The 21701-nt window shown below is 41.5% G+C and overlaps 1 protein-coding gene across 1 annotated transcript; it reads right to left on the bottom strand.

Annotated features, from left to right (window-relative positions):
- Nucleotides 1–5859: 5859 nt before the first annotated feature.
- LOC124019218 (protransforming growth factor alpha-like) lies at nt 5860–21637 on the bottom strand. Its single transcript, XM_046334626.1, has 6 exons — nt 21135–21637; nt 18655–18819; nt 16749–16863; nt 10571–10720; nt 10093–10202; nt 5860–8884 (listed from the first exon to the last, which is right to left on the bottom strand). Exons 1-6 carry the CDS (start codon nt 21175–21177, stop codon nt 8877–8879), a joined length of 591 nt encoding a protein of 196 aa, XP_046190582.1. The 5' UTR covers nt 21178–21637; the 3' UTR covers nt 5860–8876.
- Nucleotides 21638–21701: the final 64 nt, after the last annotated feature.

Below are 21701 nucleotides of genomic sequence, written 5' to 3' on the forward strand. Positions count from 1 at the left end.
TTCTACGACTTAACTTCTCTTGGAAATGAATACATTTTTTTTTCATAAAGCATTAGATTTCAGCTCACTTGAGCTGAGACTAGGAGGAATCGGGCCGGTTATTTATGGTCGTGGCTAGATATGATGCAGCTAATGTCAAAGTGATATCAAAAGTTGCATGTTTTTAGCATTTTACCTAACCTTAACCTAATTCTCCTAACCGGATACATAAATTCCCCAAACCTGCTAGTCACTTCTGACATTAACTGCATCCCACCCAGTCAAAACTGTTACCTGACATAAAAAGCTATGACTGGCTGCACATGATTGAGAGAAGCACTCCAAAGTGCATCCAATCTGAGGGCAGGAACCAGTCTTTAATTTGTTTGCATGGGTGGTCCATCCCACCATTCAGTACAACCCAGTGAAAAGCATACCGCTATCCATCTTAAGCCTATTTTCATTGTTGTGTAGTTTTGGCCTAAAAGGCATGAATTCTTTGTTGGTCTTTCATTAATAGTGGAGCTCTTTTGTTACACAGCAAATTGGCCTGTTTACCTTTTCAATGTAACATTCTTTGTGTTGATTCAGGAGTTTTTCAACACATTTTCAGGAGTTTTTCAACACATTTTCAACACTGTTTACTATGAGCCTGTCCTCCACAACGAACTTAAATTAAGCGTGTACCAGAATGAGGCTCACACCTCACTGCCTATTGTTCCTGCAGTGAGGAAATTTCCATCTTCAGTGAATATGTTTATAACTTCTCTACAGATAATTGTTGTCTGGAGCTCAAAAAGCAGTAGTCTAGGATTATGCAAGTCAGGGAGCCAAATTAATGTCTTTAAATGTGGTAAACACTTTTACGTCATAACACATGCTACATAATTATAGAATAAGATACAAGTTCCTTTGTCTATAGGTCAGCTGATTGTATACGGTGCATTCGGAAAATACTCAGACCCAGTTTTTTTCCACATTTTGTTACGTTAAAGCCTTTATTCTAAAATGAATTAAATAAATATCCTCATAAAAGTGAACAAAGGTTTAGACATTTTTGCAAATGTATTCAAACTAAAAATAAAACTTATTTACATAATTATTCAGACCCTTTGCTATGAGTCTCATAATTGAGCTCAGGTTCATCCTGTTTCTATTGATCATCCTTGATGTTTCGACAACTTGATCGGAGTCACACTTTGGTAAATTCAATTGATTGGACATGGTTTGAAAGGCGCACACACCTGTCTATATAAAAAGGTCACAGTTCACAGTGCAGGCCAGAGCAAAAATCAAGCCATGGAGTCAAAGGAATTGTCCGTAGAGTTCCGAGACAGGATTGTGTTGAGGCACAGATCTGGGGAAGGGTACCAACACATTTATGCAGCATTGAAGGTCCCTAAGAGCACAGTGGCTTCCATCATTCTTAAATGGAAGAAGTTTGGAAACACTACGTCTTCCTTGAGCTGGACGCCCGGCCAAACTGGACAACCGAGGGAGAATGGCCTTTGTCAGGGAGGTGACCAAGAACCCGATGTTCACTCTGATAGAGTTCCTTTGTGGCGATGGGAGAACCTTCCAGAAGGACAACCATCTCTGCAGCACTCCACCAATCAGGCCTTTATGGTAGTGGCAAGATGGAAGCCACTCCTCAGTAAAAGGCACATGACAGCCAGTTTGGAGTTTGCCAAAAGGCACCTAAAGGACTCTGACCATGAGAAACAAGATTCTCTGGTCTGATGAAACCAAGATTGAACACTTTGGGCTGAATGCCAAGTGTCCCGTTTGGAGGAAACCTGGCACCATCCCTACGGTGAAGCATGGTGGTGGCAGTATCCTGCTGGGGGGATGATTTTCAGTGGCAGGGACTGGGAGACTAGTACGTATTGAGGGAAAGATGAACGGAGCAAAGTACAGAGGATACTTGATTAAAAAACCTGCTCCAGAGCGCTCAGGACCTCAGACTGGGGTGAAGGTTCACCTTCCAACAGGACAACGATCCTAAGCACACAGCCAAGACAACGCAGGAGTGGCTTTGGGACAATGTCTTTGAGTGGCCCAGACAGAGTCCGGACTTGAACCCGATCGAACATCTCTGGAAAGAACTGAAAATAGCTGTGCAGCGACAGTCCCCATCAAACCTGACAGAGCTTGAGAGGATCTGCAGAGAAGAATGGGAAAAACTCCTCAATTACAGGTGTGCCAAGCTTGTAGCTTCATACCTAAGACAAGGCTGTAATCACTGCTAACCCTGAGTAAAGAGTCAGAATATTTATGTAAATGTGATATTTTTTAATACATTTTGCAAAAATGTCTAAGCATGTTTTTGCTTTGTCATTATGGGGTATTGTATGTAGATTGATTAAATTGAAGAAAATAAACAAATTTTAAAATAATGCTGTAACAACAACATGGAAAAATTCAAGGGGGCCTGAGTACTTCACAAATGCACTGTAGGTCAAATCAAATGTAAATTTGTCACGTGCCAAATACAACAGGTGGAGACCTTAGTGAAATGCTTAAAAGCCCTTAACCAACAATGCAGTTAAGAAAAATAAGTTAAAGTATTTACTATAATAAACCTAGGTGGCCTCCCAGGTGGCGCAGTGGTTAAGGGCGCTGTACTGCAGTGCCAGCTGTGCCACCAGAGACTCTGGGTTCGCGCCCAGGCTGTCGTAACTTGTGGTCGGAGGCCGAACATTTGCCATACCAGGCAGTGATCAGTGTGGCAGATGTGTTGTTACCTACTCTTACCACTTTGGGGTGGCCCATCAGGAAGTCCAGAATCGAGTTGCAGAGGGAGGTGTTTAGTCCCAGGGTCCTTAGCTTATTGATGAGCTTTGAGGGCACTATGGTGTTGAATGCTGAGCTGTAGTCAATGAACAGCATTCTCACGTGGGGGGTTCCTTTTGTCCAGGTGGGAAAGGGTAGTGTGGAGTGCAATAGAGATTGTGTCATCTGTGGATCTGTTGGGGCGGTATGCAAATTGGAGTGGGTCTAGGGTTCCTGGGATAATGGTGTTGATTTGGGTGGGGGGAACCCCCCCTATCCCAACAGAGGGTAAAGGGTACATTCTCTATTTGTATGCATAGCTGACTATTCTACTGTATACTAAATGAAATAAATGCTCATCTCTTTGATACTGTACCACATTTTTCCCTTTTATTTGCATATAAGGGGGGGGAACCCTCTAATCTTGTTCTAGTATTGTAATGTCTAATTCAAAGATGTGGCATGAATAAGAATCAAATAACTCAAGTGAGTTTTGTTGAAAAAGCTGTCTAATCAATGATACATTCATTTTGATGTATTGTACTGGATCAAATGACAACGAACTCAAATATAATGGGTTCAATTAAGAAAAAAAGTTGTAATATGATTATGATTGGGATGACAAAATCCTACAAGACATAAGGTTTTTAGTTTCATTTCAATTAAAGACCTAGACAACCAGGAAAGGGGAAGTTCCTTAATTATTAGTGACCTTAATTCATCCATCAAGTACAAGGGTGGAGACAATCTGCAGACATTCAGCCCTCCATGGAATGAGTTTGACATCTGCTATACAACTGTCATGACTTGGCCCTTTCTGGGTATAGAGCGTAGCAAACCCCCCTCTCCTACACCCAGGTTGTGTTATCTTAGGTCGTAAATTCCTGGAAGAGACTCCTCCTGGCCATGCAGTATAGAGATAAGAGTTTCACAGTAGAATAAAGGAACTTCTACAATCACAGAACTGAACAATTATCCATGTTTTGGAGAATGTGTAAACAGTCTGTGGAGAAGCCAGCTATGACCTGGTCTGTTTTGTTTCATGTTTGTGACCTCATGAAAGACAACACAGCCACATGACCATATCTCTGTTTATACAGGTTCCTCCATTATGAGGTTTGCGTCTAATTATTGTATAAAATGAATGAGATGAGTAAAGATTAAACTATGTGAAATGATGTTAATGTGAGAGAATTGCATTCCCTTTAAAATTTAACTAAGTCATTGGCCCGACCCCATGAGCACAGACAGGATCTGGCGTCATGGAACAGCCCTTCTCTACTGGTACGAATAAAAACCCCACCTGAAGAATTCCTCTTCAGACCATGCTTACCTCGGTCAGCTGAGGGGGCAAAGGTTTGAGTAGACCACAAAAACCTCAGTACAAGCTAAGGTTGTAATGGTTGTTGAATTCCTAACCATACCACGTGGAGCATTGGCTACACAGGTGGAAATGGTTAAACAGAATAAGAGCAAATCTTAGATACTAATTACTAGTCCGCAGCTAGAAATTGTTAACCTGGGATGCGAAGACCGACAACTGCCGAAACATCTATTCTATAAGAACATTTCTGAATGGTACTCTGAAGTATCTATTCTAACCACGAAAGACTTCAGGGAAGCAGAGAGACGCTTGGATGAACTTTCCAACAGAAAGACGGATGATTCCAACAGAGATCAAGATGACACACAGAGCGTATATATATATATATATAGATTGCAATTATTCCCAAATGAGTGAGCGTTCATGTGCAGAGGATTAGCATTTCAATTAATATAATTATCAACTGTGTAGCGACTCATTTGTCTTTCCCACCCTTCTCAGTCCACACACACTTCCCTTTCTCCACCAAGCCGTCATATCGGCTTAGCCCACTAGGGAATCTCCCCTATCATTTCCTTGTAACAATATCTGTTTGTTTATGCATTTGTGATTATTTATTTAGTTAATCATTTATTTACTAAGACAATTGATGTATGGATGAATCATATTAGAGGCTGGGTTCATGCAGATAACCAACAATTTACGACGTTTGGAATGAGACTAACATGAGGTAAAGAATCATTCATTAATTAGACTAATTGATCAGATATTAAAATATCTGAAGAGTTTAGGAAAATTATAACTTTGTAATCTGAAGATTTTCTTTGGTGCCCACACTTCCTAGTTAGTTACATTTACATGCTTAGTTTAATCACGTAATAATATTTACAGAGAATTTATTTGATAAAATAAGTATTCAATTTAATGATGCCAACGACACCAGATAACCATGCACTGCACATGTTGAGTGCAGAGATCATGATGATGTGTATGAGCACAACCAGAGATTATATCAGAGGGGGAGAGAGGGAACATCGGGCTGGGAGGATAGACAGCTAGGCAGGGGAGTTGGAGCTTGCTCACTTAACCCTAATACTGTTATTCCTAGCCTAGCCTTGCCATCTGCACCAAGGCAGATGCTGGGAATGCTGGGTTAGGATCAGAAAGGATGGTCAGAAGTTCAAATCCAACACCAAAAGAAAAAGATGGCCCTGAGAGGTACCAAGGAGCTTTAGGCAAAATCATTGTCTCCATTATAGGGCGATAACGCTGAACTGGAGCTTGGCCTTTGGTTCTTCCCCTTTTTCTCCATCTGATCATCCTCTTTCTATCCATTCTTCCTCTATCACACAGTAAGCCTTTTGTGCATCTATCACAGGAGGCTGCCGAGGGGAGGACAGCTCATAATAAGGGCTGGAAGAGAGTGAATGGAATGGTATCAATCACGTGGAAACCATGTGTTCGATATCATTCCATTCCAGCCATTGGAATGAGTCCATCCTCACCAATTAAATAGCAACCAGCCTTCAGTGGTATCTATAGGGAGGGATGCCCCAAAAGAGCTTCTTAATTCAAAGCTGGGTTTAGTAGCTCAGCCAAACGGCTCTTAAGGACTCCACACAAATCCAATTGTTAACATAATGGGATTGGGAAACGACGCACGTGGAGGGAGAAACAGGAAGGGTAGAGCAAAAGATGGATACGAGTGGTGGTGGTCAAGCAAAAGACATCTGCAACAGAAAAAGCCAAATGAATGGAGATAGTGAGTCAACGTCGTCACACAGGCTATACTCATGCACTGAACAAGTACAGGCACAGTTTATTATTTTCTTGTAGCGACATCTACTCTCACTCAACAAGGAACAAGCAAACAAATAGCCATGGAAGTAAATAGAATAAAACATTTCCTTCCCTCAGCTAAAAAAAAAGCACTCAGGACCGAGGCTCTTTATTCCCCAATTGTGCCTGAGGTTTTGTTTAGAGTTTTTTTTTCATTTATTCTGCCTTTTAAAATATTCAGTAGAAGGGGGGGTGGACAGAGCTCTGAATAAAGAGGGAAACTGCAGTAAGAGGAAAGGTGAAAGTAGCGGCACGCAATGGATAGAGTATGGAGGGAGAGAGAAAGTCAAGTGAGGATCAAAAAGTGCGTCATATAGACGGGTGTAAGTCTACACTGTGTTCCAACAATCCACTAGCTTCTCATTATTGACCCTTTCTCCTCTGTTAGCGAGTAGATGTCTTGCTATGTTACTGTGCAACAGAAAACAGCAGGGAGACAGCCACCTTCACAGATTTCAGTCTTCATTGAAAAAGAAAAAAAAACATAAGTCAAGGACATTACATCATCATACAACTGGTTAGTTCCAACGAAAATATCCAGTACAGTTGTACTGTTGATGAATATCCAAGAGGTTAATCATTGACAAGGTCAAGTCTGAAGTTAATACTGTATAGTCCATGATCCTTATTCTCTTCAAATTAAAACATGGGAGTACACGGATTATATTTCATTTGTATAGTTTACAACTTTACATTGTTCAGTAGGTGTGTTTTCCATGCTTATCCCTCCTACTTCCATTCTCTTTCACCATATCTTGCAAATTTGTAATACACTTGAAAGCTCCAAACATTTATTTACTTTTAATTGTGGTTTTAGGCTGCTTTCCATTTCCACCAAATGGTAGGCTTATGGTATAATAATCATAGACAAAATGTCTGAATTAAATATATACATTTATAAATAAATATAAAGCAGGTCTCCATCCAACTTTCTTTTCCCCAAGTATTTGTTTTTCAGCAATTCATTTGTCCAAAACTGTACAAAAATTGCCATTCATACGCTTCAGCACTCTACTTCCACCATATTTTCTTATTCAGACATCTATTGTACCATATCTGTAAAGTGTGGTTTTAACAGTTTCTAAAAATGATGCTCTATAAAAAGTGTTGCACAATTTCCAGTTAATAAACAAGTCATTCCAGCTAAAAGCTGTGTTTTGTGCATATCTGTGGTGTGCAATAAATACAAACACTGTGCTGTCTAATATGTTTCATAAATAGAAACAGGGTTCTGTGTATGCATGGCTGGATGCACCTTATAGAAGGGCAATTCCATGGTAACAGTGATGCTGGGACAGAGGTTTCACTTTAAATGTATGTCAAACAAAAAACTGTTTGCAAAGTTAAACCATACAACTATGCACAAGGACTACTTTGACATACAAATAAATACATTGAAGAACAGTGCATATACAAAGTTTGGTAAAAGAATTTTGGCACAAACAGCACAAACTATACTTCTGTTCTGTTTTTGTAACATTTTCTGTGGAAGTTGTTCAAAGTAGATCTGTGCATATAACTGTATGGTTTGTTTAACTTTGCAATTATTGTTTTTTCCTTTACATATATTTTAACGTGAAATATCTGAGCCTCAATCATTCTGTTACAGTGTTATTACCCAGAACTGACGCTTGTCGCATGAGTCTTTCTGTGCTCTATCAGACATGTAAGATCTTCAGGTGCATTTGGCATCTCTCACATGTGAAGTAACAGACACCTAAGTGCAGAAGTGTGCTATGCAATCGTGAGCAAGCTTGCTATGACATGTACCACAAGAAAACATTACTATACAATGAAGTGTACATCTAGAATAGGTCATGATAAGAATCTCATGCATACAATGTTCCCAGTAACATATGTGCATAAAACAAGTGCTAGAACACAACGTCTGTTTGTATGTGCATCACTCACTCAAACCTCTGAGGCAGAGGAAAATGTAATGCAGGTTTTGTGCAGGAATGGAAAGAGACAACCAACACTACAATATCTGAGGTACAATGCAATGTGCACACTCATAGAAAGCCGGGCATATCAGGAATAATGATACTATGATAATAATGAGATAAGTTACTAAGGGACTATAGGTTGGCAATGTTTTTGGAGACTATACAGTCCTCTTATATCTACTTTTTTGCATGCATTTAATTTCTCCCAGATCTATGTCCAAGTCCCACCATTGGTCCTTAATCCACAGTGGGGTTAAAGAGTCCCAGTAGCAATCTCCCATTTGTCAGGTGAGGTAAGTCAATATCCCTTGCTTAAAACAGAAGCTAAAGTGTTCTTGCCCCACCTAAATCTCTGTGTGCTTTAAGTTTTGATGAAACAATTGTTCATTGTGTTTTTAGCTTGTGTTTAGCTTCTTAAAAGACAAAAATTGAAGAATTTTGAGTTCCTCTGAGTTTGAGTGAATAAAACAAAAAGTTATACCTCAAATCGAAATCTGAAATAGTTGCTTTCGTGTGCCAAAATCCCCACAGGACAATAAAGTTGTCAAAAGTATTTCTCTTATGTCCAGCATGATCCTGGTCATGTCCTTGACTTCATCATCTTTACAGTGATGATGTCACACTAAGCGCTCACAATTTAGAGGGTATCTGTTCAGGAGTCCAGTTCCAGAGAGCTGTTCCCGGAGAATTTGGTATTTGTTATTTCTGACCGGTCAGTTCCCATCTCTTCTCCTCCATGCATTAAAACAGTAGTGAGATCACAGTATTCCAAGTGTGCCGAGGTTTTGAAACGACATGAAACTCTCACATCAAATGGGCCTCCCTTGGTCTGGTAATAGAGATAGAGGGGGTCTCTACTCCCTCTCAGTCTTATGAGGATGTTATTATCCAGGTGTCTGATGCCCATCTTAGGTATGATCCATATGTCCCAGCAGTCTTTAGGATTGAATAGACAGAGGAAGAGAGAAGGCAGCGCATCATGAAAATCCCTGGCGTTCCAAGCAGGAGTTCTTCTCTTACACCACTGAGGGGAAATTATAAGATAAAAAAAAACAAGGAAATCAGATAGCCACATCAACCCATTTTGTAAAAAGGACAATGTGGTATGGAGACTCAGAAGTCATGCTCACAGTCACTACAGTCTATTCTATGCACTAAGGTTTGAAGACAATTCCATGAAAATTGTCTGATCGCTGTTTTAAATGAGAGATGAGTTGCCAACCATTGTGTGTATAACCCCTGATCTGGACTACAATAAAAACACACTATCCCACCAAACAGAGATAAAGTCTGTAGTCTAGGCCACCTAAAAACAACAAAACACAATCCCAATGGTACCTTGTGAATAAGGGATGTGAGGACAAAGTAGAAACATAACACGTCATTCAATTATATCAGAAAAGTACCTTATATTCTCAAATTGTGTTTCAGATGAAGTCAAATTTCTACATGATATAGGAAACTTACATGAGGGGGCAGAAGTTAAGGAAATATTGGTCCTGGGTTTGCATAACCATCAGATAGACCCATAGCATGCCACTGCTGGGTAAGGGAGGCCACTGAGAAGACCTGAGTCTTTCAAGCATCTAACTACAGTACAGTATATCTATGGAGGAAGGTGGTTTATAATTTGATTGACATTGCGGTCTGGGTGTGATGATAATGTTGTTAGTGTGTACTTCCCCCAAAACACGAGTCAAGAACATTCAAAGTTCATACAGCATGAGACAGAGTACAGTAGTAAGCATAGCCTTAATAGCATAGTCTATAGGGAACCCTGTTCTAATATGGGCATAACAATTTTCTCAGTATAGTGTTCTCATAACCCTGTGTGGGAGCTAGAGTAGAGACCTCAAGTGAGAGTTCTACATGTCTATGGATGTAAAGGACAGGAAACGTCCATTAGCTACAGCAGTGTCAGCAACACCTCAATGGTTCACATACACCACGTGAGTCTTTAATACGGTCATGATCAAACCAGATGGGTCCTATATGCACAGAGAAAGGTTCAGTATGCTTCAGCAGATTGGACACAGTAGGCCATTAAACCGACCTCTAAGGCTCATAGCCATCTACCCTCTCCAGTTGATTACAAAAATACCCCATACCAACTACCATAATTAGAAACCCTGTAGTTTCACATTTCAAACATGATAACAGTTGAGAATGTGAAACAGACAAAAGACAAAACTAGGTAAAAGTACAAAATGAAAAGTAAGTTGAAGTCTGTACCACTTTCAGAGTGACAGCAGGACCCTCGGCCCTTCAGCATACTGCCTTGTTTCTCTGGGGCACAGTGGAGTCTGTGCCTCCGCCCCAAACCGTCCCGCCTCCACCAGCAACTGGGAGAGAGAGGATAAACTCTTTATGACAAATTATTTCAGGTCAACACACCAAATTACCTTCTAAAGACCAGTGGAGGGTTTTTAATCTTACTTCATGGACAAACTCATGGTAGCATGTGCAGTATGTTTGGTTAATCACAGTGTAATGACGCAGATGTCTACACAAGGTATGTAGGCTCAGTGAATGGGCAGTGTCAGAGGGAGATTGCTGTTCTCTTGTGGACAACACATTGAGCAGAATCACAGTGTGGTTGGTTAAGCACAGTGTGGTTGGTTAATCAACCACGTAGTTGTCTTAATGATATGCCATTTCAGTAAATAAGTCATGGAGAGATTTTCCTATTAAGCAGACATCATGTACTTACTGTAAAAGGGTGCAGAGCAGCATCGTCAAGACGCAACCAATCACACACAGAACTAGCACCGTGGCAACTGTCTGTTGCCTGTGATTGGTGGCCACCACAGCTAGCAGGTCAGCGTGCTCACATCGCATCCCTACGAAGCCTTGGTGACACCTGTCAAACATGAAGTGGATAAAGGACATAAAACTTCAAACAGCAGCATGGACTTGATCCTTCAAGGCCGTTTGACAAATTCACTGACTCCATTTGCAATGGAGAGACCACAGCATTAAATATAACATCTATAAATATATTGTATCTCTATGGAAGAGACTAATAGAGGTAGAGATTAATAAAGTAGAAGAGGTAAGTAGAACTATTAGCCCTACGTTTCAGAAAGAATAGTTCAGTCTGCAAAACTATTTTGCATCATATTGCTACCCATACTATACCCTTCGTATTATGAACATGCCATAAAGTGTCTCAAGAGGTCGCTACTAAAGAGCATTTTAGTAAAGGGTTTAGGTCAAAGAGCCTAACCCTGGCCGGAATTCCCTGCTCATCTCACTCAGTGAGAAGTGAACTGTCGAGCTCCAATTCCATAGGCCAGTGAAATTCGTATCATGATCAGACCAGCTCTACGAACTACAGCGAATCAGTGTACAAACATAGTACTGACAGGACAGATCCTAAACACACTTTGGATGCTTTTGTATTTATTATGGATCCCAATGAACTCTTTCTGGGGTCCAGCAAAACTAAGGCAGTTAAACTATTTTAGAAAAACATGACAATACATTAATTACAGAATTCACAACACACCAAGTTTGCCCTGAGGTCGATACTCCACTATCTACAACACAAAATGTGTACGTGTTCTGAGCCAATTGCAATTTTCCTGAGTCCCTCTGTGGCACCTGACCACACGACTAAACAGTAGTCCAGGAGTGACAAAACTAGGACCTGTAGGACCTGCCTTGTTGATTGTGCTGTTAAGAAGGTAGAGCAGCACTTTGTTATGGACAGACTTATCCACATCTTAGCTACTGAATCCACCCCGGCGCCGACAGAGATGGCCGCCTCGCTTCGCGTTCCTAGGAAACTATGCAGTTTTTTGTTTTTTTACGTGTTATTTCTTACATTGGTACCCCAGGTCACCTTAGGTTTCATTACATGCAGTCGAGAAGAACTACTGAACATAAGAGCAGCGTCAACTCACCATCAGTACGACTAAGAATATGACTTTCGAAGCGGATCCTGCGTTCTGCCTTTCACCCAGGACAACGGAATGGATCCCAGCCGGCGACCCCAAAAACGACTTCGAAAAAGGGGAAAACGAAGCGGTCTTCTGGTCAGACTCCGGAGACGGGCACATCGTGCACCACTCCCTAGCATTCTCCTTGCCAATGTCCAGTCTCTTGACAACAAGGTTGATGAAATCCAAGCAAGGGTAGCATTCCAAAGGGACATCAGAGACTGTAACGTTCTTTGCTTCACGGAAACATGGCTCACTGGAGAGACGCTATCGGAGACGGTGCAGCCAGCTGGTTTCTCCACGCATCGCGCCGACAGACACAAACATCTTTCTGGTAAGAAGAGGGGCGGGGGCGTATGCTTTATGGTTAACGTGACGTGGTGTGGCCAAAACAACATACAGGAACTCAAGTCCTTCTGTTCACCTGATTTAGAATTCCTCACAATCAAATGTAGACCGCATTATCTACCAAGGGAATTCTCTTCGATTATAATCACAGCCGTATATATTCCTCCCCAAGCAGACACGTCGATGGCTCTGAACGAACTTTATCTGGCTCTTTGAAAACTGGAATCCATATATCCGGAGGCTGCATTCATTGTAGCTGGGGATTTTAACAAGGCTAATCAGAAAACAAGATTCCCTAAATTTTATCAGCATAACGATTGCGCAACCAGGGCTGGAAAAACCTTGGATCATTGCTATTCCAACTTCCGCGACGCATATAAGGCCCTGCCCCGCCCTCCTTTCGGAAAAGCTGACCACGACTCCATTTTGTTGATCCCTGCCTACAGACAGAAACTAAAACAAGAAGCTCCCGCGCTGAGGTCTGTTCAACGCTGGTCCGACCAATCTGATTCCACACTCCAAGACTGCTTCCATCACGTGGACTGGGATATGTTCCGTATTGCGTCAGACGACAACATTGACGAAAACGCTAATTCGATGTGCGAGTTCATTAGAACGTGCGTTGAAGATGTCGTTCCCATAGCAACGATTAAAACATTCCCAAACCAGAAACCGTGGATTGAGGGCAGCATTCGCGTGAAACTGAAAGCGCGAACCACTGCTTTTAAGCAGGGCAAGGTGACTGGAAACATGACCGAATACAAACAGTGTAGCTATTCCCTCCGCAAGGCAATCAAACAAGCTAAGTGTCAGTATAGAGACAAAGTAGAATCTCAATTCAACGGCTCAGACACAAGAGGTATGTGGCAGGGTCTACAGTCAATCACGGATTACAAAAAGAAAACCAGCACCGTCACGGACCAGGATGTCTTGCTCCCAGGCAGACTAAATAACTTTTTTGCCCGCTTTGAGGACAATACAGTGCCACTGACACTGCCCGCAACTAAAACATGCGGACTCTCTTTCACTGCAGCCGACGTGAGGAAAACATTTAAATGTGTCAACCTTCGCAAGGCTGCAGGCCCAGACGGCATCCCCAGCCGCGCCCTCAGAGCATGCGCAGACCAGCTGGCTGGTGTGTTTACGGGCATATTCAATCAATCCCTATCCCAGTCTGTTGTTCCCACATGCTTCAAGAGGGCCACCATTGTTCCTGTTCCCAAGAAAGCTAAGGCAACTGAGCTAAACAACTACCGCCCCATAGCACTCACTTCCGTCATCATGAAGTGCTTTGAGAGACTAGTCAAGGACCATATCACCTCCACCCTACCTGACACCCTAGACCCACTCCAATTTGCTTACTGCCCAAATAGGTCCACAGACGATGCAATCTCAACCACACTGCCCTAATCCATCTGCACAAGAGGAATACCTATGTGAGAATGCTGTTCATCGAATACAGCTTGGCATTTAACACCATAGTGCCCTCCAAGCTCGTCATCAAGCTCGAGACCCTGGGTCTCGACCCCGCCCTGTGCAACTGGGGCCGCCCCCAGGTGGTGAGGGTAGGCAACAACATCTCCACCCCGCTGATCCTCAAGACTGGGGCCCCACAAGGGTGCGTTCTGAGCACTCTCCTGTACTTCCTGTTCACACGACTGCGTGGCCACGCACGCCTCCAACTCAATCATCAAGTTTGCGGATAACACAACAGTGGTAGGCTTGATTACCAACAACGACGAGACGGCCTACAGGGAGGAGGTGAGGGCCCTCGGAGTGTGGTGTCAGGAAAATAACCTCACACTCAACAAAACTAAGGAGATGATTGTGGACTTCAGGAAACAGCAGAGGGAACACCCCCCTATCCACATCGATGGAACAGTAGTGGAGAGGGTAGTAAGTTTTTAAGTTCCTTGGCGTAAGACATCACAGACAAACTGAATTGGTCCACCCACACAGACAGCATCGTGAAGGCGCAGCAGCGCCTCTTCAACCTCAGGAGGCTGAAGAAATTCGGCTTGTCACCAAAAGCACTCACAAACTTCTACAGATGCACAATCGAGAGCATCCTGTCGGTCTGTATCACCGCCTGGTACGGCAACTGCTCCGCCCACAACCGTAAGGCTCTCCAGAGGGTAGTGAGGTCTGCACAACGCATCACCGGGGGCAAACTACCTTCCCTCCAGGACACCTACACCACCCGATGTCACAGGAAGGCCATAAAGATCATCAAGGACAACAACCACCCGAGCCACTGCCTGTTCACCCCGCTATCATCCAGAAGGCGAGGTCAGTACAGGTGCATTAAAGCTGGGACCGAGAGACTGAAAAACAGCTTCTATCTCAAGGCCATCAGACTGTTAAACAGCCACCACTAACATTGAGTGGCTGCTGCCAACACACCGACTCAACTCCAGCCACTTTAATAATGGGAATTGATGGGAAATGTAAAATATATCACTAGCCACTTTAAACAATGCTACCTAATATAATGTTTACATACCCTACATTATTAATCTCATATGTATACGTATATACTGTACTCTATATCATCTACTGCATCCTTATGTAATAGATGTATCACTAGCCACTTTAACTATGCCACTTTGTTTACATACTCATCTCATATGTATATACTGCACTCAATGCCATCTACTGTATCTTGCCTATGCCGCTCTGTACCATCACTCATTCATATATCTTTATGTACATATTCTTTATCCCCTTACACTTGTGTCTATAAGGTAGTAGTTTCGGAATTGTTTTCTAGATTACTTGTTGGTTATTACTGCATTGTCGGAACTAGAAGCACAAGCATTTTACTACACTCGCACTAATATCTGCTAACCATGTGTATGTGACAAATAAAATTTGATTTGATTTGTATCAATATGTTTTGACCATGCCAGTTTATAATCTAGGGTTACTCCAAGCAGTTTAGTCACCTCAACTTGCTCAATTTCCACATCATTTATTACAAGATTTAATAGAGTTTAGTGAATGATTAGTCACAAATACAATGCTTTGAGTTTTTGAAATATTTAGGAATAACTTATTCCTTGCCACCCATTCTGAAACTAACTGCAGCTCTTTGTAAAGTGTTGCAGTCATTTCAGTTGCTGTAGTGGCTGATGTGTATAGTGTTGAGTCATCTGCATACATAGACACACTGGCATAACTCATACACCGCATACATGGACACACTGTCATTAGTAAAGATTGGCCTAGAAAGCTGCCCTGGGGAATTCCTGATTCTACCTGGATTATGTTGGAGAAGCTTCCACGCCCTCTGTGTTCTGTTAGACAGGTAACTCTTTATACACAATATAGCAGGGGATGTAAAGCAATAACACATATGTTTTTCCAGCAGCAGAGTATGATCGATAATGTCAAAAGCCACACTGAAGTCTGAACAAAACAGCCCCCCAATCTTTTTATCGTCAATTTCACTCAGCCAATCAGTCATTTGTGTAAGTTCTGTGCTTGTTGAATGTCCTTCCCTATAAGCGTGCTGAAAGACTGTTGTCAATTTGTTTACTGTAAAATAGCATTCTATCTGGTCAAACACCATTTTCTTCAAAACTTTACTAAGGGTTGGTAACAGGCTGATTGGTCAGCTATTTGAGCCAGTAAAGGGGGCTTTACTATTCTTAGGTAGAGGAATGACTTTAGCTTTCCTCCAGGCCTGAGGGCACACACTTTTCCTCAGTAATTTTCCATCCAAGTTGTCAGACCCCGGTGGCTTGTCGTCGTTGATAGATAATACTCCCCCCCCCCCCCTCTTCCACACTCACTTTACAGATTTCAAAATTACAATTCTTGTCTTCCATAATTTGGTCAGATATACTTGGATGTGTAGTGTCAGCATTTGTTGATGGCATATCATGCCCAAATTTGCTAATCTTGCCAATGAAAAAAACATTAAAGTAGTTGGCAATATCAGTGGGTTTTGTAATGAATGAGCCATCTGATTAAATGAATGGAAGAGCTGAGTTTGCATTTTTTCACAATTTAATTTAAGGTGTTCCAAAGCTTTTTACTATCATTCTTTGTCATTTATCTTTGTTTCATAGTGTAGTTTCTTCTTCTTTTTATTCAGTTTAGTCACATGATTTCTCAATTTGCTGTACGTTTGCCAAGCAGTTGTGCAGCCAGACTTAAATTGCCATTCCCTTTGCCCTCTCAACCATACAATTTTTCAATTACTTATCAATCCACAGGGATGTAACAGTTTTACAGTCATTTTCTTAAGGGGTACATGATTATTAGTAACTGGGATAAGCAATTGGATGTCACAGACAGACCTAAAACTGGGTGGCTTACCCAACAAACTCTTCATAAATCCTACTAACTGGTGACCACTCAAAATAAAATAATTACAACATATGCTAACTTTTTACAGCTCACTTGTGACAGGTCACCAGCAAGGACAGGTCACAAGTTCATTATCGAAGAACAATTTCCCATACAGACTGAGTAACACAATGATGATTCACCTGATTTTGAAATAATAACGACAATGCCTTACTGTGGGACGTAGCCTTATTTCAACTATGTGGGTGCGTGTATCAGCAAGAGAGAAAGAGAAGTTGAACTTACACACATGCGGGTGTCTCCTCCAGAATCAAGAAACGACAGGTGCCATGGAAACAGAAGTGGCTGTGGGAGTCAGGACAGTCATCGAAGTGGGATCGAACAGCTGCTGCAACAAACTCTGACAGAGAGAAAGAATTACATTTAAGGGTATTTCTAAAACATTGTGCAACTGGATTGCAGTCAGATTGCGCGTACTCAATTATTTTAAATCACCTTGTATTCCAAATAACTACTCAATATGTGATGAAGATTAGAAATTCTGCACTTAGCTTTGCTCAAACTGATCCCCTTCAACATGCCGTTTCTCTCTTTGTAGGATTACACTGTAAAAGAGCCCAATAACCTGGCCATACGCCTTACCAAAACTTTATAGGTCAGTCAGTGTCATAGATCTAAAATAACTTAATTCTTGGACAACAATGTCAAAATCTACTCCCACGCCTCTATCCCATGCCTCCAGTTGGGGAAGTTCCTGAGGCAGAGGAGACTTACTCTAAGCCTTTTGTTACATCGCTGAGTGACTGGGGTTGTCATGGTTTATGTCAGGGACAGGGCCCTCCAAGGGACAAGTCTAACCCCATGTCAAATCCCCAGTGCCACGACACAGCAAACAAAACATCTGTCCATCATCAAACCCATTAGAGGTCTGGAGAAAGCACATCCCTGAAGCCAGGAAGTAAAACGCTCACCCTTTTCACTCCATGGTTGTGTCTGAAAAGATTACTAGCCATCATGTCCTTGCTTCCTCCTTATGGAGTGGATCAAAAGGTCCCTCCTTCCGAGCTCTACTCTATTGAACTTTGAGAGGAATTCAGGAAACAAGGACAGAGGAGACAAGGATTTGACATCTAGTAAGCTTTTCAGACACAGCCTCTCTCCTCTACCCTTTACATCCAATCAAACTTGATTTATTATGGCTAGAATAACAGAATTCATCTTCTGAAATAAATTAACATTGGGATGAGCTGAAGAGGTCAGAACTCAGGAAGAACACAGTAACCACATTTTTGTGTCTGGACAAATTTCTTACTCATCAACTATACAGTCAGGGTTTCAAATTCCAACCTGACTGGCCCAAACAAAAGTCTGAGTATCTTTTCTCGGGCAGCCAAAACAGATGTCACAATGTGGCATTCAGAGAGGGAGGAAGAGAGGGAGTAAGTGAGAAAGAGAGAGAGGATGAACAGACAGACTGCTGCAGCACAGCCGACCGTAACACACTCCATTCCATTAGTAAATGGCTGGTTGGATTCCAGCCTACATGCATTGTCCTTTTTCCCCTCTCTCTTTCAGAGTCTGTATAAAGCTCTCTGTTCTTCCCTGAGGCATCTGCCCCAGCTACCCCTCAGCCCCTCTCTAGCAGAGTCCCAAATTGTACCCTATTCACTATTTTTGACCAGGGACCATAGGGCTCTGGTCAAACATGGAACCCTATTCCCTACATAGTGCACTATTTGGGATACAGATCCATCTCTCTCTTCATGTGATTTTGGCAGTCAGTCGAGGATAACATTTAGGAGGAACGGAAATTAGTCATTTCTGGATTTTAAATGGTGTCTCGCAGATAATGACGGAAATGTGATAGTTCGTAACCTGGGATTTAGGCTACTTGATTGTTTTTTTTGCTACATTCTATCCAGGCTGAGAAACTAGATTTCTGAAAAAAAAATAAACCAATTAATTCATGTGTAGCTTAGTATGTGTCCACTTTTGAAATACATTCTCTGTTGCCATCTGACTCTTCACTAGAAAAGCCTTGAATTACTATTGGCACCAGTTAATGAGTCTGAAGAGGTGAACAATTCTCTGGAGCACCCTGTAGAGGTTTTATAAAGGCATTTATAAAATGTGTGTGTGCAGTCACCTGCACATCCACACACAGAGACAAAACACACACACAAATACTTACTTTTCACTGGAATGGTGGTTGTAGTGGTGATACTGGTGGTGGTAGTAGAAGAGGTAGTAAAATTTACAGTGGTAGTGGTGGTAGTTATGGGAGGTGTGGTGGTCATTGTAGAATTAGTAGCAATAGTGGAATTATCCTGGCCTGTTCCATATGTAAAGAGGGAACCTATTGGAAGAAACAGATTATGAAATTATAAAGTACATACATAAGTAATAATGTCAAGAGTGATCAGTGAAAAACTAACAATATTCCAGTTGGCTTTAATAGTTGACAATCAGGAAACAGGCCGTTTCAAGATTACTTGTTGCTCTTAAAGTATAACTAATCTCCCACTTGGAACACAAGACAAGGTGGCATTAATTAGATCCCCATTTATCATCCGGAGTACTTTTCACTGAGGTGAAACTGACTGAAATGGGCTACGCAGCCACATCACTTTTTTAGAGCTTGTCAAAAGACCAATTAGTGAAACAAATATCAGAATTGGGCAGCCTGTGTAAACGTAGCCATGGGGGGGGGGGGGGGGTACTACCTAAGGACACTGATTTTTGTTTTCTGTTTCCAAACCACTACATGTTCACATATCAAACTTACTTGACTTAAACCACTTTGCCCCATTGGAAGGATAGGATTTCCCATGATTGCTTTCCACCTCACTCTTCTGTTCGATTGTCTTGGCTTTTGCCAGGAGATCTTTGCACTGCAATCGTATTATCTTATTTCTATTACTTGATCCTAATTAACCACTTCTCTTTTTTTATATTGCACTGGGCTCATTGTGGATTGCATGCTGAGGCATGTTCTGTACTCATACCGCTCACATTTATCATTATGTTTGGAGCTCCTCTTACCAGTTGAGTAGTCCAAGAGTGGCAATAGGATGAACACACTACAATGGGTCTATAATAGGTCTAAGCTGGGATAGTCTTAATATAGACAGGTCTTGGGAGAGAGATCACACAATTAGAATACTGTAAGTATTCATTGTTATTCAGTGATATGGAGAAAGGCATTTTTTTTATTTAACTGACTTGCCTAGTTAAATAAAGGTTAAGAACAAATTCTTATTTAGAATGACGACCTACCCCAGCTAAACCCTAACGACGCTGAGCAAATTGTGCGCCGCTCTATGGGACTCCCAATCAAAATCAAACTTTATTTGTCACACCCAATTTGTAAGTCGCTCTGGATAAGAGAGTCTGCTAAATGACTTAAATGTAAATGTAAATGTAAATGCGCCAAATACAACAAGTTATTTTCAGTCATTAGAGCAACATTATGTACACAATGAGTTAAAAAATTAAAACACAAAAAAAATAGCAAAATAGCACAATAGGTTGGGAGAATGTAAAACATCAGCCATGTTCTTCGGCGCCATCTTGTTGTCAATCACGGCCAGTTGTGATACAGCCTGGAATCAAACCATGGTCTGTAGTGACGCCTCTAGCACTGAGATGCAGTGCCTTAGACCGCTGCGCCACTCAGACAATAAAAATGCTGAGTATCAAATTAGCCATCACCATACTGCTCAGATAGATAAGAGATGGTTGCAGTCTGTCATCAGGGTTTCAAGAAGGGCCATTTTTTGCAAGCTCTTCCTTTTCTGAGATTTCAAATGATGGTTAAAAATAAAATAAAACCATTTTAAATACTGAGCGTCAGTTAAATGGGTGACATCCATGTGATCTTGCTAAGGACACTGTGCGTGTAACAAGGTACAAAGTCCAGAAACAGAGAGGGCAAATGAATGCTGTGTCAAGGCAGTGATTGTCCCCAATGGCACCCTATTCCCTACATAGTGCACTACTTTTAAACCAAGCCCTAAGACCCCTGGTCAAAATTAGTACACTGTGTAGGGAATAAGGCTATATTTTGTACACAACCCAGTGTGACTGAACAACCAATAACAGTAGCAGGGTCAAGTATTCCCTCCCTACTAAAAGGACGAGGCCATTAGAAACCTATGAATAGGTCTGAACTGACAGTTAACACATGCTACAACAAAAATCAACAGTGGCTCATTGGTCGGCCAACCATCTTTTTTCTCATAGAAAAGGTGAAATGTCACTGACCCTGAGGGATAGCCACAAAAATGGTTAGAATTCACAAATTGGAGCCATATTCAATCAAACCTGGAAACCAAATTCCCAGCGTATGAGTAGGCTAGGTTAGGCTATATAGGCCTGGAGTATCAACTTTGTCCTTTCTGATGCCCACGAAAATATTGAGATAGGGGTTACTGTTAATGTTTTGTATTTACAATTGTCGTTTCTCCCTGCTTTTTCAGGGACCTCTGGTTGAGGTTTTATTTGTAAGGAATTGTAAGGAAAATGGTCTACAGAAGCAAAGCTAGTTTTTTAGGAAATAATGACCTTTTCCCTTATGGTATAGCAAATTCAAATTTACTCAAATCCATTTTTTATTTAACATTTTATACATTAAAATATTTTACAAACTGTTTTTTTTTTCATTGAACTCACCAGTAATGAGAAATATCGCATCCCAGAAAGCCCGATTCATCATGATGAAGGTTGTCTATCAAGGTAATCCTCCGAAATTCGAATGTTCTCTGCTCAATTCCATAAATATTTTTGTAGGCCTACGCACGCATCCGTCAGCAGGCGAGAGAAATGTATTCGTCTAAAAAAAAAATGTTTAAAACCTTTCTGCTTCTCCACTATAGGCTACTACAGACGTTCTTCAGAAATGTCTCAAACAATGCAAGTGCGTCGCTATTCAGCAACTTCATTATTGTCCAATGCCATGTGCAAACTGAGTTGACGTGCCTGATATGTCATCATTAAAGTGTATCAACCAACAAGTCTTCAAGTACTTCGTTTCGATTGATATTTATTACATTTAAACGGAGACGTTAAGTCCATGCCCTAAACAATTCCACTCTTCTCCTGTCGAAATAAACCCTTTCACGCACGGCACACGTAATCTTGTCAGTAGCGTCCCCTGAGGAGCTCTATCATGGGACACATGTAATTGGAGAGAGAGAGAGAGAGAGCGGCGTGAGATAGTGATAAATATTTGCGTTTATT

The sequence above is a fragment of the Oncorhynchus gorbuscha genome, linkage group LG03 (assembly GCF_021184085.1).
Source record: "Oncorhynchus gorbuscha isolate QuinsamMale2020 ecotype Even-year linkage group LG03, OgorEven_v1.0, whole genome shotgun sequence".
NCBI classification, from domain to species: Eukaryota; Metazoa; Chordata; class Actinopteri; order Salmoniformes; family Salmonidae; genus Oncorhynchus; species Oncorhynchus gorbuscha.